The 19,122-nt window shown below is 48.7% G+C and overlaps 1 protein-coding gene across 1 annotated transcript in view; it reads left to right on the forward strand.

Moving 5' to 3' along the window:
- LGR6 (leucine rich repeat containing G protein-coupled receptor 6) overlaps positions 1-19,122 on the forward strand; it is a 147,140-nt gene that overhangs the window by 101,057 nt on the left and 26,961 nt on the right. The window contains exon 6 of the mRNA XM_074850117.1: positions 6,247-6,318. Coding sequence (XP_074706218.1) covers positions 6,247-6,318 — 72 coding nt within the window. The remainder of the gene's footprint in view (positions 1-6,246; positions 6,319-19,122) is intronic.

Consider the following 19,122-nt stretch of genomic DNA (forward strand, 5'->3'; position numbering starts at 1 on the left):
GCCGATAAAGTGCATGACGGCAGTTCTTGTTAGTGTCCCTCATCTCCTCTGTCGGCTGAATTCAGCAGAAAGTCAACTCTCAAACCAGGAATCACAGCACCTCTTTCAGTCCCTGTCCCCAGAGGGGTCCACAGTAAACTCTCACATGGACAAATTTGGGAACCGTAACCAGGAATTCCCCCAGTGCCACAGATGTGTCCTTGCTGTCACATCTTTGCAATGGGCTGCAGTTCCCTTCTTTCCTGGTGTCCCCAAAGGAGCTGTGAGCACTCTCAGCAGAGATGCTAGGATGTGGATGGGACACAGAGCCAGAGTGACCTCTCCTAAACAGGCCAGGCAGTAGAGAGGTTTTCTCTGCAGTCCTGTAATGATGGGCTTGGCTAGAAAAAGTCTTTGGTAGTTTTACTTTCATCACATGACAGGGAATCCCTTAAATTAGAGCGAACGAGGTCAAAACCCAGATCTTTCACTATTTGGGTCCACAGGAAGCCTTAGCTCCTGGAAACCCCGCTGACTCAAACATTCCTTCAATGCTGAGCATCCTGCTGTCAAAAGGACCCAGCATTTGCTGTGTCATGTGCAGTGAGCTTGGAGACAGTGAGTTAACTTGGCCTCACAATGCAAAAAAGATGCTCCACTCCTCTTCGCTGGCCCTGACCATTGTCTACCTGAACACGAGTCTTCCAAAAACAAGGACTCTGGGAAAGTTGTTTTCATGCCACTACCAGTTAGTTTTGCTTAACACCCACTAATTCTTGCACTATGTCTCTACCTCCTCTGTGCCATCTCTGTATTTGTTAGTGTCTGTCATACCCTTCCCTCATTGCGGTTTTTCCAGTCCCCATCCAGTTAGCTATTTTGCAATCAGAAGTTAGTCTACATATCTCTCGTTTGTTCCTCCACAACTTTAAGATGGAGACACCAGAACCACACACTGTAGCAAAGACAAAAATTAATGCGAGTTTATCCAATGGCATAATGCCATTCTGTAGCCCATTTTCTCCTTTCTAGTCATCCCTATCATTTGATTTGCTTTTTTGACAGCTACGAAACACCAAGACCTTCTTCCTATATATATTTAAACACCTGTTACTGCATATGCTCATATAAGACTCGTTTTCTCCCCCTATACAGCATTCATGCAATCTGAATTTCAGCTGTTTTATTGTTGAGGACAAGCCATTCACCTTCAAGTTCTTCCCTCCGAGATCACCCAGCAAGATCTTCCAGCTGAATGTGTTGAGATCTGAGGACATTAAATGAAGGATATTTAGTAGAATTTCTCTTTCTTACAGTTTTTATCATGTAAGGACATGATGCAGCTCTCTCTCTAACAACACGGTTTAGTGACTAGAGGAGAAAACTAGTTTCCAAGACTCCTGGGTTCCCATTCCCATTTTGGTCCTTGCTCTGCTGTCACTCTGGCCAAAACTTGCAAAAGGGCTCACTGATTTTCAGTGCCCTCCCTGCCTGGGAGCAAACGTCAAGCATCTCATCCCTGCTCTCTGGGGAAGCTGAGTGCCAGTAGTTTCAGCTGACATCTGTGGGACTCAGAGCTCCCCAGCATGACAAACCCCAGTCTGTTAGATCTGTGTCAGGATGAACTTGTGCATCTCTACCTTCACCTGTGCAAGGGAGTTAACAAGTCCCTCTCTGAGAAGTTCCTGGGAACCTCAGTGTTGGCGAGGAGTGCCAGGCATATGTAATTCATTATTACTAAGAACAATATCGCCTGGAACATCTGGGTCCCATTCATGGGCCTTGTAATTTGCAAAAGTGCCTTTTCTCTCTGAGGACTGAGCATGCTGCCTTGGCAAAAGTGAGTTTCCCTCTCCAGCACTTGAGGAAGAAGTGAATAGCACTCCAACACATCCCTGACAACATCACTCCTGATCGAGCTCTATTCTTCACCAGACGAGTCTCATGATGGTCCTTCATTGCTGGAAATAACTAATGGGAATTTGCACCATTTATGATTTAGGTTTCTCTACTTATCCATGGCCAAATTGAGGAAAAAGACACTTTTGCCACAATAGAGCTGAAAATTCATCATGGCAATGGCTGGTCCAGTGGAAGAATTCATATCATGTCAGATTTGAACTTGGTTCAAATCATCTAATGCAAATAACTGATGGAAAATGTTTGCGTTTGTCCTTTTTGAGAGGAAAAGATTGAAGTCATTAGAAATGAGAGTGATGGAGAATCCACCACTTCTCTTTGTAGTTTGTTCCAGTGGTTAATCATCCTTAGTGTCAACAAAAAAAAAAAAAAAAAAAAAAAAAAAAGCAAGCTCATATTTCCCATTTGATTTTTCTTTGGCTTTGACTTCAGACATTTGTTCTTATTATTCTTTTATCCACTAAATCACAGAACCATTTTAGTACCCATTTTCTAACCAGGAAGAATCCTATACATTACACTGCACTCATCCCCTTGATCTTATTTTTAATAAGCTAAAGAGATTGAGTTCTCTAAGTCTCCATCCTAGTTTCTTCCAGCACTTAGATCATTTTTATTGCTCTTTTCTGCACCCATTCCCAATTATCAACACCCAGTTAACAGCATGGGCACCAGAAATACATTTATCCTTCCAAAGCCTTTTTCACCAGTGCACAATGCAGATATATTTTCCCTTTCCTTACACTTTACTCACTTGTTCATCCAGACAAGCACGTTTATTGAACAAACATTTAGCACATTAGCTCAACCTGCTTTCCCTTGTGTGTAAGACAAATGATGGAGGTGCATTGTCCTCTTGGAGGTGTCTTTTCCAGACTTGGAGCTCACAGTGCTAATGCCTGTGTTGGGTTCTCTCACTTCAGTACAAAACTGTTCTTCAGGATCTTTTAATCCACTGGAAAAATATATGGAAAAGGGAGTGAAATGAAAATGAAACCAATTCTACTAGGAGTGCTGCAGGGATGATTTGGAAAAATCTCATTTATGCTCAATTTGTGATAAGAAATTGCCTTGTTGGCAAGGGCAGGAAATCTTCCTTCTAGAAACTTGTGCATTTTTTTTTGTGGGGCACAAATGAATCTTGTAGGACTGGGGTTTTTCTGGTGTCCTTCTAAAGTGTCATCACCTGAGACACCAGCCAAGATGCAGCATGTCTCCCTAGCCTAGATATTTGGTACTCTGCAGCCACTGTAATTTACACTGCCTTTCAGCAAGGCATGGCGTGGTTCACCGACACCGCAGAGGCGCTAGCCTGCCTCACGACACATGGCAGCACCTGGGCTGCTGCAGAGCACGTGGGGCAAATTGTCTGCCATGGTGCCAGAGGTCAGTCATGAAAATTGCTTTTGTAAAGAGACCACTGTTTTCTAATGGAGGTGCACAACTTAAAACCAGTCTACATGCCAGCCCACTAAAAAGCAATGGCTGTCCTGCTTCTTCCTGGGCAAAGCTACTCTCATGAATGATTGCCCAAAACCAGCTCCATGGTACTGACCTGCAAAGGGTGATGCACAGATCTTAAAGCTCATTGCTCTTACTGAGGACAGTGGTAGATACTAGGTCCGATAGGAATAGCAATGGCTTAAAGACTTCTCATGTTTTTGCATCACAAGAGGGTTGTTTACAGCCCAGGACCAAGTATCTCAAGCTACTATCAAACCAACTGTAATTTACAGGGCAGAATATAACGTCGTGTGGGCTGAGCTCAAATTGACAAACACTGGAGATGTTGCAATTCCACTTGTTAAAATTTGTTTACCAGAGGAGAAAAAAAAAAAGAAGAAAGGAACATCTTTTCAAGTGTTTACCTTTCCAACTCTCTTGTTTCTATTATTGCTGTGTGGTTGGGTAACAATTCTAGAGTTCAGCTTGGACAGCAAATTTTTTTATAACTCTCTTTTTTGGTTGCTCATAATTTTCTCACCAACAAAGAACTTCTTTCTGATGATTTTCATTACTCTGCCTCCAAACAAAGCACTTCAGAGCCAAATATAAACACAGCAGGTGATTGCTTTTCTATTCTGTCTCCTTGCCTGACTTGAGTGATAGTAATCAGCTGCTCAGCATGTCCGAGCTTAGACAACGTGTCCTGTGGTACCATCCCAACAAAGCTCCAGGGAGCTCACATCTTCCCTAGCATTCAGCATTTCCTTTCTCCCCACGCTGTCCTCTCGCAGCAGACAGAGGTATCAGACAAGGGGTTCCTGTGGTACCTCTTGCTGCAATTACAGAGCGACTCCAGATCCAACCCCTCTATTTGCCAAATGCAGTGTCCAGTGCTCAGAGGGACCCAAAATGACCATCTTGCACTGGAAGTGCCAAGTGAAGTAAGGACAACACGATCTGAAGCTACCCCATAATATTTGATAGATGAAACCATGTGAACTTGAACTTCTCTTCTTGTGACAAAGAGAAATTTCTCCTGTAAGATTCTGATTTTGATCTCAGCTTCTTTTCTACTCTAAGAGTCACAGTCAAACCAAGTTTTATTCCAGACACCATCCTTTTCTTTTTTTCCCATTTGCTCAAAGGAGCAAACATATTTTATCACACATCTTTCCCCTCCCTTCCCTTTCCTCTGAAATGTTTGTATGTTCTCATCCCAATGACAAACATCCGTCTTGGGCTGGTTTCTGTTTTGCAAGCCCCTACCAAACTGCCCTAGAGCCTGGCTGTTCCTCCACTTCCAACTCCCTCCTGTTTTACCCTAGAATATTTGGCAGTGGGAGCTGCCTGTGCTCAGCCAAACAGTTCACACTTGAATCCAGGTGGAGTGAGAGATTTTTCAAGCCGAGACAGATTTAGATCAAGCAGCAAATAACAAAAAAGTCATTGATCCACCTGCCAATGTGGAATCTCCCCCAGGCTCTTGGAAGGAGGCAGCAGTGTTGGACAAAGGCTGGTGCATCCCTGAGCGTGGGCAAGGGAGAAAAGGACTCCAAAGGCAAGTGGTGTAGCAGCAGATTCACCATACGGGGCTCTGTGTTAAAGGAGAACCTGAACTGTAAAATAAACTGATGGGGAAACCTCCTCTGACAGAGAGCAAAGGGGATATCCTGCCCCAGAGGACCTTACCTCCTCAGCAGGCGTTTCTCCACATTGACCATCCCAGTGCAAGCATGGACATCACTGCTGTGCTTATGCACAGGCTGGTAGAAGTGCAGGCTGGGCAGCAGCGGATTGTCTTCTCCTGGTTTTCAGCAGGCTTTCCTCAGATTGCTCACAAGATCTCTCTATATGAACTTCAAGGTGCCCTTGAGTGGGATTTCAGAGGGGGATGCGTAATTAGCCACGCGGCTCCCACCAGCTGTAAAGGAAGCCAGATGGCAAAAACACTCAGATGTACACACACACACACACACACACACACACACAGAGTCTCTGACATTCGGAGAGGAAAAATCCAGGAATTAAGGTCTTGGGTTTGCCAAAAAACCTGTGACATAGGAGTAAGGGGCCCATGGAAACAGAACATAGCAGATGGGACCAAGATCATCTTGGAGCTTCCAAGGCAAAAATACCCCAGATGGCTTGCAGGGGCCCCCAGCACATGGCTCTCCAGCACCAACATTAAGGCTGGGAGCTCCAGAGCCCTTAAGCACTAGATGTTCGTGGCATGTAGCACCAGGATGAAGTGGAACATGAAAAAAATTGTTGCTTTAGTGTAGAGAATGTGCATCAGCCTGTCACATGGCCCCTGCACTTCAGCCAGACACTCTGAAGCATTAAACTGAAGACAACTTTCATTTCAATCAAACTGGAGCTAGTCCAGGAACTGGCAGCATTTTCATTTTTTTGCAAGTAAAGATAATAAACTGTGACTAACAGGATGATTTTGAACTCAAAGCCTTCTTGCTATACTAAGGTTCTGAGGACTCCAAATATGACTGTGTCCTTAAATAGCACCCAGTGCCCATGAACAACTCTTGAAGCCACACAGGACTTTGTAGGGTTGGGCCCAAGGTAAAGTGAGATCTAGGGTGTTTCTTGAACCTTCTTGCTTAAGCAAGTTCATTCAAAGTCACCCGGCAGCTGTGAAAGTGGAGGTCTCAGGGAAACTCCTATGTCAGACTGGATTTCCTGGGAGAAATGGGAGCTCTGTAGCTGCTCTGCAAGCACTCTTGCACCTAGCATGTATCTCACGGGGCAAGAGAGGGGACCTTATAACACCCCTCGTCATCCCAGCCCCGGCTGTGCACAGTTTGCAGGATGTCCCTGGGCCATGGCTCAGACTGGCAGGAAAAGGTCAGCTTGCACCTCCACTGACCATCTCTGTGTTGTCCACAGGCACCTGCACAACAACCGGATCCAAAGTCTGGGAGCCAACGGCTTTGATGGGCTGCACAGCTTGGAAACCCTGTGAGTCACCTGTTTTCTTCTCTGTCCTAAAGAGCTCGTATATGTTCATCCCCTCCACCACAGGCCACAGGAAAGGGCTGGTGTCTCTGGGTCAGCCCCACTGTATGTTCACTCATCACCACACATGGAGGGCAGCAGCAGCAAGTAGATGCCCAGGGCATGATGCTTCCTGGGGTGGTGGCAGACTGAACTTTCTCCCTGTGTCTGTGCAAGCTGGTCTGGCTGTGCTGCTGCTGCAGAGGGGTCTGTGCATGTGTGTAGAGTGGCTAGGAGGGGGCTCTGAGGCCCTAGACACAAGTCTAGTCCTGGTGCAATCCAGAGAGCTTGCATGCATGCCCTGTTCAGGAAGTGTCCCCACCTCCTCACCACATGCATATGGTCCCAAAGCCTCCTAAACACCAGACCACCAAAATGAGGGGCTGGCTTGAGTTCAAAGGATGCTAAAATCCTCAGGGATCTGTGGAGTATCTCTCTTCAAGATGGTCTTATGTTACCTGGCATCATCCATAGCCAGCTGACTTCATCTTGCACCATGTTCTTGGCATGACTGGGTCAGCAATCTGTCAGGAGAACACAAGGGAAAATGGGAAGCAGGAATGAACTCTCCTCCAGGACACATCTTCATTAGAAGCAGACAGGTCACCCTGAACTCAGAGTTAAATGTGATGGCCTTGCCTTGCACACAACGTGCCTTTGACAGCAGTATGAATTGCTTGGGTCTCATGTGCCATGCATTGGGCTAGGAGGAAACATAAACAAGCAAACAAATAAATCATGGCTCTGAAAGACTGGAAGAGGTGACTGTTGCCTTCAATTGTGCAGAAACATGTCCCTTCATGCAGGCCTTGGGGTCAGAGTCAGGCCCTAACTCCTTGCCAGGGACAACTAGGGGGTCTGGGTCATGGTAAAAAGGGGTGACGCTTCCCAGCATTCAAGTGCCACTCAAGGAGACAGGGCCCCTCTGTGCCCAGCACGGTGCCAGCAGCAGTGATCAGGCGAGAGTGGAAACAGCAGGCAAGTCCTTGGTCCCTAGACACACTCCTCGGGGGCAGGACCATGACATGCATTGTCTCTTACTTTCAGACTGGCACATCCTGGGGCCACCCAGAAGGGCTCAGCTGGGGAGAATTTGAACCATGCCAGGGATGATGTGGGAAGGGAGGCTGCTGGATGGTCTCCTCTGGTGACCCACAGGTCTCCCCCATCACTGTGCTGGCTTGGCTTTCTCCCCAGTCATTTCTGGTGGACGCAGGCAAATACTTGAGGGCAGAGTCGTGGCATCGAGGCAGCACAAAGGCAGGCAAGTTGCAGGAGGGAGTGGAAGACTTGCTGATGGAAGAAAATGCTGTTTGGGCTATAACCCAGGCAGACCATGCAGCAACATCACAGCCTACATCAGGGCAACCTTATTCAGCAGCCAAGGGGGTTAAAGCAGGATGGAGCTGCAGAGAAGAAGCTGGTCCCTTATTTCCCCTGTGGGAAAGACTGAAGAGCTTCCATTGCCCTGGGAGATAATTCAGTTTCCACAGACAGTTGTACCAAAAGGTCATGTTCCCTCTCTTCCCCTCTGCTCCTGCTCTAGCACTTTCTTTGTCTTTTGTTGCCCATCTGAGATGCCACCCAGCATTCAGAGGAGCTCAGCGTCTCCTTCTCTTGCTCTCAGTCCCTTCAGGCACAGGACTGCATAGTACTGCAGGGACACGGCTGCAGCAGTGGAAGTCCTGTCCCTGCTGATCAGGCAGCCCTGGGAGTATTCAACCTCCCCTTGGATCAGGTTTCTGCCTGACTACTGCCTGTGCCCAGGCTCTGATGGCCTGGACTTGTGCATGTGCGTATCCCACAGCCCCCATCCTCCATGAGCTGCCTGCAGCTGCAAGGACAGTGCTGTGGGTGAGATCTCCAAACTCTCCTCCACATCTGATCACACTGACGGAATGTCCTCAACAGAGAGTGATCTGTCTTTCGCTCCTCTTGGCCTGAGCATCTAATTCTCACCTCCAGGCCAGCAAGTATTTCAAGTCACTGATCTTTGAGGAATGAGTTGTTCCCCAAGTGGAACCATCCCCCTTGTGCTATTCTCCAGCACTCATCTGCCCTGCTGACCAAAGCTGGCCAAGCTTTGTGGCATAAAACAGCCGAGCATTTGTCTGCAACAGCCCAGCCAAGCTGCTAGACCTGCATCTACCCACCACCTTTCAGCTCCTGTGCATGTGGAGACTATTACAGTCTCCGCACATACCCTTTAACTTAAATTATGATTACATTCTGTTGACAGCACTTAGCACATTTTCTTGGCTTGTGGAGGCCAAACTGTGCTCTCAGTTACCCCGTGGGCGTTACCTCCTGGAAGGCAGCAGGATGGTAAGAGTTGGTGAAGACAGAAACTTCTCCAGGGTTCCTAAAATGAGTATTTGTGGCCAGATGCTGATTATAAACCAGGCAAATAGTTGAAGAACTGTAGAAGTTGAGAGGAAAAAAATTATTTCGGGCTTTTCGGAAAAGTTTTAGGTGCAGAAACCTCTGTTCTCCTAAGGGAAATGTTTCTTCTCATATTCAGCTAGACAGGGAAACTTCTGTTTTTATCAAATGCAGCCAAAACTTTAAGAGGAACAGCCCCCACTGCTCCATGCAGGTCTCAGCAGTGTGCAAGCTGCCTATGCACAAACACATCGGACGCCTACCCCACGTCCTATCATTTCTGCAAAAACAGATCCCAGTGGAGCATCTCTGTTCTTGGAGAGGGCTTGGCCCTGATATTTTAGGACGGCAGCAAATCTAGAAAGAGATAAAGTGAAGCCAGATGAATGACTTCATGTTTCCCCTGCATTGACCTGCAGCTACTGTGCACAAGTCAGCTCTGCCAGGTACAGAGCAAGAGCAGCTCTGTGTTTTCCATGCTGATGAGGGGGCAGGTAGATGTGAAACACCTGTCAGGTCTCAACCAGTCAAACACCAGCTTGTAGCTGGAGAAAGCAGCTCCAAGAAAATTTTTTCTGTCAGGGCAAGAGCTGGCTGTTCACCAGCACCCCCCAGCCTCCTCTGCCTGGGAAGGAAACCTGGGCAGGCAGGCTGGAAGCAAGTCAGAGCCTCTCTGGCCAGATTCCAAATAGGGTTTCGAAATAGCCTTGAAACCTAGTGAGATTCCCTCACCGGTTCCCATAAGCCTGAGATATGACACAGAGCAACCCTGCAGGGCTGTGAGAAGAAACCCCAAGCATGGCTGAGCCATGAAACCAGGTATTAGATGGTCGAAGTGGGTGATACTTCGCATTTTTTAGCCCTCTCCCAAAGACACAGAGTAAATAAGAGTGTAAATATGCTTATGTGACACATACTTCCTGTAGCCTGGATCCTTTAAACAAGGTGTAAGCTCAGAGGTGCCCATAGGAGATGCAGAGCAGAGCCACTGCTGCCTGGTGAGCAGAGCAGGACCAGCCATCCATAAAGACTTTAAATACCAAGGAAAGGATAACCACAACCCATAAACATGCCCAGAGGGGAAGACCTGTGGCCAAGGCGAGTGTTTGGACCACAGCAAATGGCCTGGTGCAGTGGGGTGGGGGAATCCTGAGAGGGCTTTGGGTGAGGAGTTGGGCGGTGAAATGAAGGAGAAAAGTCAAGGGGAAGCTCCATCTTTTTCAAGAAGTAGGAGCAAGGCATGCCAAAAGCTGAGACTCCAGCCGCACTGCTCTTCACGTCGCTTTGCTGCTCCTGCTTTGCCTTATAAAACCTGCCCTGTAGTGTATTGCTCTTTAGGCCATTTAAAGTGTGCTGTAAAATGTCAGGCAGCATAACCCCCTTCCTGCCATTTGGATGGAAGGATCTTAATTTTTACATTTCCTGATTATGCTGGACTTCATTTGTCAATCTTTAACAATGCGGAGAGAAGGGGAAGGGTATTAGATTATACCTGTTCTGCAACATAAGCCTAGTAAGTAGGGATGTTTATGGAAAAGTTGATGTAAAGAAAAGTCAGCTGCAGTCAGGAACATCTCTGCAATGACAGAAGTTGATTTCTGGAAACATTCGGACCTTGTACTTGGGGCTGGGGCACTGCACAAGGGGACACAGGGCTGTGTTTTCAGAGGAGCAGCAAGAAAAAAATGCCATCCAAAGGCCTGCATGGTGCTAAGACAGGAGCCAAGTGCCCCACTGCTGTGTGAGGGCAGTATTTCTCATGGGGGGATCCCTGTGACATGAATTTCCACAGTGACACTGGTCTTGTGCCCAACTTTCCTCCTCAGAACCTTTGCCTTAAGGTCCTATGTCTTAAGGTCCTTGAGCTTTGCAGCCAGTCTGAATGCAATCTAAAGGCTGATGAATAATTGCCTCATGCCTTGTAGTGCTTGAATTTTGACCTCATTCGATAGGTGTGATAAACTGAACTTAGCCCTCTGCTTCCCCGGTATATAAATGTTTCATGATCAAACCTGGAGAGGAAGATGAATGCATGAAGTCCCTCAAAATGGTCAGGCCACAAGTCACTGCTCTCTACAGGGTGAAGGAATGGAAGGGATAGGTGACCTGAAACTGTGCAGCCAAATACATATATACATATGGATATATGCGTGTGTGTGTGTATAGCGCTTCACAGATAGCCATAGGGAGGGCATGTAATCATGGAGCTGAATTTCAGAGCTGACCCCCAAGTTCCAGCTCCAAACACCACCACATATAAACCATCATTTAGCATTTCCCAGCTTGACTGCTGTTAGGGAGCTCTCAGTCTTGCCAGTGTCCCCATGGCAAAGCAGGGCAGACCCCAGACAGCAAGCAGAGCATGCAGCTGAAGGGGTGGAGACGTTCCTGCATGGATCTTCCCATCTTTTCCACCAAAACAGTAGTACCTCCCTGAAAACACCCCTGGGCTGGGAGCTCTGCTTTGAAGAAAAGGAGAAAGTGGTTTTCCTCCCATCAGGACTATTTTGCCCAAGCAGGGAGAGGAGGCGTTGTGGCCCTGAACGCTAGTTGCCAAATGCATGTGGAGAGGAAAACCATCAAGACCAGTCCTTGGGGCCTCTGATATGGGGTAGGATCCAGCAGGTCTACGCTCTTACATGGCTCTTGGGTGCAGATGGGCTGGCAGTACCAAGCAGCACCTTGGCATGGGTACGTGCCGGGTCCCCATCACAAAAACCACGACATATCCCCCAACACCTGCTCAGGGCTCCATTTTGAGCTGCTGAGGCAAGGGGAGGAATGCAAAAGTAAGAGCTGTGGCCTTCCCAGTGGTCCTGTCCATGACATGCCTGAGTCCCCTACATACATGGAGCGTGGGCTGAACCGAAAACAGGGGCTAGGGTTCCTCGCTGCCCTGGCACATGCAACCAGACAAGACCCTGACGTTGGCAGAGAGTAAAATGTGTCTTGGCAGTGTCCTGTCTCCCCACCCTGCAGCAGGGCTAAGGTGGTTCCCAGGGCAGAGGCAGGGATGGGAAATGAATGGCTGCTCCCCAGGACCAGCCCAAAATACTGAAGGCCTCCAGGCTATGGCCAATATAGCAATGATCTGCCCCAAAAGTGCTGCTCCTCTGATTGTTCAGGCATCTCTAGCCCATCCCTGACGCGGATGTGATGGGGAAGTGGTTCAGAGAGGCCCCACAGCCCTCGCCCAACCCCTCTGCCTGAGATGACCCCACTGCTTCCTATCTCTCTGACTTCCCCCTCCCCATCCACACCCCTGCCAGCTCCTCTGCTTGTCAGACAAAGGAGATAAATCACTTGGAAAGAGCAAATCTCCATTCATTTAAAAACCTTTTAATTTGTTTTTAAAAAATAGCACTAATAAATTAAAAACATCTCCCAGAAGGGCTGAATCCAAAACCCTCTGGCTCCAGGCGTTTTATCTGCCTAACCTTGCCTCACAGGAAATGCCCTTACCACAGGCTTTCGCAGAGCGCTGCCCTATTATCCAGGTAATTAGTCAAGTCTGTAAACGCAGAGCAGAGCTGGAACCTACCGACTCCTACGGAGAGCTGGATTTTCTATGGGAGAGAAAAAAAAGAAAATTAATATAGAGTGCACCTCAGGCAATGAAGGCAAGAAAAAGGCAATGAGAAATATCTCCACCACAGCTCATACAAGGGTTGTTTAACCCTTTTAGGGCCAGGCAGGCTTTGCTGTTCTCCTGGAACACTGTCTGCTAAGTGCTACCTTGCTCCTCAGGTGGCATTTGTCTCCGTAAGCATGTTTAAGTTGAAACCTTTTGTGCAGTCTCTTGTTGTTAATCCCAGTCTGTGCAATTCCCAAAGTAGCTGATGGTTTTGACTCCTCCGAGGATGTCCTGGTTGCTGCACTGAGCTGCTCTGTTCCTTCCCCAGCATCCTGATGCTCCAGCCCTGATGTGTGTCAGGTGGAGCTCATCAGAGGCAACTTGGCTCTACAGTCCCACCCTGCCCTGCCAGAGGAGGGAGGGGACTTCTGCAGAGGCTTGGGTACCCAGACTCAGGGCATGGAGAAAGGAAGGGGGCAGGTGGCTTTTTGGAAAGAGGGACCACAGCTCAGGGCCCTGGGTCCCTGTGTCTCATCCAAGAACAGAGCTATAAAGCTCATTGCCTGCTCTGATCGTCATGTAAATGGAAGGTGACTTTTCCAAAGAGAGAAAGCCACCTGTAAAACTGAATTTGCAAACGCACGAAGCACTGTCTGGGAGCATGGGGACCGGACACTTCCCTCCCATGGTCTCCTTGGGCCAAGGGGTCCCAGTTTGCTGCATCTTGTCTCCCGAAAGCAGAAGCCTGGACTGCCAGAAATGTGTCCTCACCGATGCAGCTCAACCAGGCTTTCAGCTTTGGCTGAACATGACCCAAACCAGATGTGATATTTTGCAAGATTCTCAAGAAAAAGACAGAAAGGGAAGGCAGTTCAGGTGAAAAGGTAGTTCTGGACCCGCTGCATTTTTCCGTGGGTTATGGCTCTGCTATAAGGCTCACCTCCTTCGCAGGACTCTGCCTATTCTTCTTTTGCCCACCAAATCCTCACACCACCCCTCTTGCACCCTGTCAGCTCAGTGACCTGTCAGGGGTCCCCAACTCCTCTGGCTCCTTGGGCTTCATTTTGCTCAAAGCCTTCCCGTCGGACACAGACTTTTTCACAGAGCATCTGCACGAGAGCAGCTGCCCGTGCCGGAGGAGGGAAGCCTCTGCGTCCAGAAATGTGTGAGCATGAATTGATTACCTGGGAAAAGGAGGAACAGACACTGCAGGCAGCAGAAATGGCAGCAGAGGCAGCTGTGGGCATCTTTTCACCATGGGTGTGCTGACGCACAGAAGCTCTGCCCCCACCCCACGCTCCCTCCTTCCAGGAACAGTACACTGCAGGGGGCGGGGGGCTGATCACCAGCAACTTGTGCACCTTGAGGGGTAGGTAGAAGTCACAGAATCACAGAATCACAGAATTGTCTAGGTTGGTCCCCAGCTTCCTTCCCACAGTTCAGAAATGCTCTGCTGTAGACCAGGCTTCCTCGAGCCTGCCTTGTTCCCCTGCCTGGCAAAGTGCAGCAGCGTACTCCGTGCCTCCCCTGCCTGAGTCATCAGCTCCATGGTTATTGTCTGTGCATCCCAGCGACCGTGGTCCCCACTGCTCCGCTTTGCGGTCAGCTCCCTTTGTGTCTTGTAAATAATATGTGCATGGCAGCGCCTGTGCTCCCAGGACCCCCCACGAGATCCCGTTCTCAAAGGCTTATTTCAACCTTGTTAAATAAATCAAACAGAATTGAAAACATATTTAATCTGGTACCTTCGTCAGTTAGAGAACAGACAGAAATACTGGTTGGAACAGACACATTCTGGGCAATGCTGTGTTTTTAAATGGAGAACAGAGCTGTGCAGGGAAGGATTGGTGCCTGCAGGCATACAAGGCATGACCTACCGACAGGTCCCCCCCGCCCCAGCAATAGACTTTCGGTGCCACTTAAACCGTGTAAAATGGTGCAGCACCATGTAAGTGAGAGGCTGGGATGTTTCCAGGCCAGGCTGTCAGAATGAATCCTTGTACAGAGGTTGCTGCTTGCTCCTGGCAGAAATCAGGTACCATTAGTACCTGACAATCTTCCCACAGTGTGGGGGCCCATCTCTGCTCCTTTGGGACACCCATGAACTCTGTCACGCTCCCTCACAGCCAAGCTTCTCCTCATAATTTGCCAAAAATGGGCCTTTCTAGGACATGATTAGTTTCCCAAATTAAAACACTGACGATAGCAGATGAATCCCATGACAGGTCATTTCTCTCCTGCTCACACTTGAGCCTCTGCCTCTTGTATGTCTTCATTTAGGGACTGGGCACACGGCTCCAGGCTGCCTGGAGTCAGACGTGTGCTCTGGGTCCTTTTGCATCCCCCTTCCCTCCTCTCATGTGTTACAGGCAGTGGCTGCATCTCATCACCCAGATTGTGCTGGGGAAAGGCACACACTCACCACACGTGTTGGTCGCTACCAGGAGAGCAGGGTTTATGGTGATGCTACACAACAGAAACATGGCACCTAATGGTACATTTACTTTTCATACTCCAGACTAATCAGACAGCTCTTCCCAGCTCAAGCTCAGCCACAAGCCATGACCTTGATATAAGGCATCTGGGTAAAGCTGTCTGGCCAGTGCCAGGCAAGAGGTCAAACTACATGGTCATGACAGCCCCCTTGGGCTTTCAGACTACCAATTAAATCATTTCCACTGCTTGATTTGGCCACAGTAACCAGCACAACTAGCAGCAGCAGTAATTACTTTTACTGGCAGCTTGATTATATGCCAGCACAGGACAGGTGGAAACGCGAGTCCTTGTCAGAGGCTGCACAGAGTCTCCCTCCAGGACACTGCAGTAACATCTCGAACTACACTGGGACTGAAATAGTCAGCAAATGTCCCATCTCCAGCTTCTAATCTTACTGCATCTTCAGGTTTATTAGCTGCAAATTTGTGGTGTTTTGTGGCTTATGGAAGAATTTATAGTACTACATAATTTTTTTTTGGCTTCCTGTGTGGAACCACTAATAGTCCCTAACAGGCAGAAAATTGACCTGAGACTCTTTCCCCTCCTTCTCTCCTTTTGGCCCGACTGATGATATTAATAGTTCCAGGCTGAATGTTGTCAGCTTCAAATCACCCTGGCAGTTAAAGCCCAAAATAACTGCCTTTGATGTCAATTTACTTTTATTTCTAAATAAACAACAGGGTTGGTTAAGATCTTCCAAATATGAAGCTATAGGCTCACTCTAGAAATAACAACAATGGAAAGCCAGCCAGTTCATTGTGTCTTGGACAGACTGGGTGACCTTTAAGAGGTTTTTCATTTTAACTAGAAGAACAGACAAGGCTCCTTTCGACATCCCACTATGATGCCTGGAGCTGGTAACTTGGAGCCCAACTAAGGAAAGTGATTTTTTATAGTCATTTCTCTTGCACATCATTTCTGAATCTCTTGGCTGGGTGATTTTGCTTCCAAAATCCCTTGATAATGGGCAAAACTCTCTTCCTTATGTCATGCCCATTATTTCTTTTTTTGTTACGAGGCTTCCCTATTGTTTGGGCATAATCATGGCCATGGTGCATTCACATCCTTCCACCAGGTAATGCTGGCATGGGGTCCACTTTCCCAGGTGTGCCAAAAAGGGCAGCACCCCACAGCCGGGACACCCTATACATAGTGTGCAAAGCCTCAGGGCAGACCCTAGAGCTCACACACCAGCAGTGCCAGGTCCAGTTCCCCTGGGCCAAGACGCCTCCCAGGCCAGACCCCAGCCCATGCACCACAGCAGTGCAGTGGGGATAGTGTCACCTGGCGGCAAGTTCGGCTTTTTGCAGCTTTCCCCAGATGGTCCCAAAGCCAGAAGCAGTAGGAAAGTGTCAGACGGTGGATCTGGGACCAGCAAAGCATTGTCCAAGCAGCTCAGATAAGTCACAGAGAGAAATAGGACACGTGGAGGCATTTTCTATGGTACATCCATTTTCTATACCCACCCAGCCCCTGGAAAGGGTTTGTAAATGATGTACACTTCACTGGCATGCTCAGTGGAGGAAATTTTGTTGCCACTGAAGTCAAAACGCAATATCCTCCCCAACTCACTGAGCCCAGACTCCTTCCCATCTGCCTTGACCCAATGACGAGAAAGAAGCTCCGGAGACCCACCAGCAGGCACACAGGCTGGGACAAATTCATCACAGGAGAGCAGGCAGACAGGAGCAGTGTCTGGGAAGGATGTAGCCCTGCTGATACCAGACATCTGTGGAAAGACCCAAGGACTGAATTTCACTAAAGGAGCAGAAACTTTCCCACTGCCATGAACACCCATGGCCTCCTCTGCAGTGAAGGTCAGAGACTTTCTGGGTCATTGTTTGAACCACAGCCCAACTCAAGTTCTGGGAAGGAAGGAGAAGGGAGAGGGAAGCCATCCTTGTGTCCTGGTTTGGGTCTGGGCTTTGGGGAGGGTTGCCCCACTGCAGGGAAGAGATGTCACCTGGGGACTGTTTCAGTTACTGGCTTCTTCCAGCCTCCCCCAACCAGATGAACCCCCGTGAAATTGTCAGGGCTTGGCACAGGGCAGCACTGGAGGCAAGTCAGGGCAGTGCAAGTGGCACACAGATCAAGAGCAATCGGCTGCAAGCATCACTCAGGGGAGCTGTTAATGAGCACAGTTGGGTTTGTTTTCCGGGAGGGAGGCTCACCTCCCCGAAAACCAGGAAGCACCAGCAGGAGCGAGCACAGGCACATTGTCTCTCCTGAACAGACTGGGGTTGCTGGCAGCCAGGCTGGAGCAGCATGACTACACCTGGTTGCATTTCCACTTTCCAACAAGCCCAGTATATACCAGCATTCGGAGATGGCTTTTTTACCCAGAGGGAGCTGCTGAATACAATGCTCTTTGTATCTGTCAAGTGCAGGGGGGGGAGGGAGGCACCAAGGTGCTGCCAGGGCTGGGAAAGGTGTGTGTTCGCTCAGGAAGAACTGGTCCTGTACATACTTGCACACACACGGAGGTACAAACAAAATGTTCATCTGCTGATGAAAGACCAGCCTGCCTGGAAGAGACGCGAGCTGGAAAGGAAACGCATTTTTAGAGAAAGGCAGGAGCAAATATTACAGCACACTGAATTATTCCTTGTAAATAATATTGGTTACAGATCTAAGATCCCTTCTTCTGTTAGTGAATCACAGCTGAGCCAAGTCTCCTCTCTGTTGGGCAATATTTTCCATCTGTCGGCTGCTCACAGACATGTCAGGTATCGCTGGAGAGAAACTCAACACCATGCCATTGCACAGAGCTTCCCCCAGTGTTGGTGACACAACGGCGGTGGGCTGTGTCACCTGCAGAGGGGCTCACAGTGCCTCTCTTCCAGGGCTGGTGCCGTGGCATTGCACAGGCTCATCCCAGCCCCTCAGTCTGTGGTACAAGGGATGGAAGCGGTGCAGGCAGACACCCAGCCTTGAGTGACCTCTGCGGCTTCCTGCACTGCTGTGAAACCTCGCTGTAAGCTTGGAAAGTCACTGCAGGATGAGACTTTTAAAGGTGTTAAACACCTTATGTGCAGATAGAGGTTTGGGACTGTCAGTCAGCTTAGGCTGCTAATGCCCTCTGATTCATTCAGTGCAGTGATCTGAAGGATAATTGGATTTGACCAATGCTTTCAAAATGCCCAGCGGTGTCCTGTCTGCACTTCTAATCACTTGTTCTCTTTGGAAATCCACTCCTGTGCCTCCTCGAGCTTCGGTGAAGGGATGTGCGTTGTAAAAGTCCTGCCCTGTGTTCCCCCATGTAACAGAGCCTGTACAGGGCGAGGCACTCAGCCGTGACGGTGACAGGTACCATCGACAGAAACTGGCTAAGGGCATCCAAGCAGCTGATAACAAGCTATGTGTGTCTTGCAAAGAGTGAGGTGTATGAGCAGTCATGTGTTGGGCTATTTATTCTTTAACAGATCATTTTCAGCTCAAGCAGAAGACTGGGAAAACTCACAGATCTGCTTGGATTCACATGAGACCTGAGTGTGTCAGAGCAAACTCTTTCGGAGGTGCAGAGCTCTCATATCCAATAGACGAGCTGGCGTGAGGAGGGACACATCGCTCCTGTTTGACTCCAGGGCCCTGGGGACACACACAGCAGCTTCATGTGTGCTGGGACTCCGCCACTGCTCTGCAGGTTGGACGTGGCAGGGAGGCAGAGCTTGAGGCCTTGTCACCAGCCCTGTGCTCCTCTCCTGCTAATTGCCACCGCTGGCCATTATTAGACGATGTGAACCCTTTCCAGATCTTGAGAGGCAGGTCCTACAGGATTTTTTTGCTCAGATCCATACACGTAGTGCAGGCAGCCAGACTCCCTCTGTAACTGGAGGAGAGAAAACAGCCCTTGGTGTGCAGAGACAAACCCCGCCATAGCAGGGCCCGCCGCATCCCCTGAGCTGCAGAGAATTGAGCAACAAGGTCTGATATGGACCTTGTCAGGCTACACAAGACAAAATCCACCCAAGACTACCTCGTTCCATATTTTCTTCTGGTTTTGTCCCCTATCTTGTAATTCCCTGATAAGTATTCCCTAGGTCATAAGTCATATAAGCCTGGAATCCTGGAAGGTGCAAGGGAAGACCATTTTAGAGAGACTCTCTGGGTTGATTTACTGTGTAAATACCTACAGGGCCAAGCCAAGACAGTGCTGTAGAGTAATTCCCAAGCAGGGACACCGGTAAAGGAGAAGACTATGTAGGAGAGAGAGGGGCCAAGAGCGATCATAACGTAATTACCATGCCTGGGCCCAGAGGATGAGAATTACAAGGTAATTGGGCAGCAACTCATTGCTGTGTAAATGCACGGTTATT

This window comes from Strix aluco, chromosome 25 (assembly GCF_031877795.1).
Source record: "Strix aluco isolate bStrAlu1 chromosome 25, bStrAlu1.hap1, whole genome shotgun sequence".
In the NCBI taxonomy this organism is placed as follows: Eukaryota; Metazoa; Chordata; class Aves; order Strigiformes; family Strigidae; genus Strix; species Strix aluco.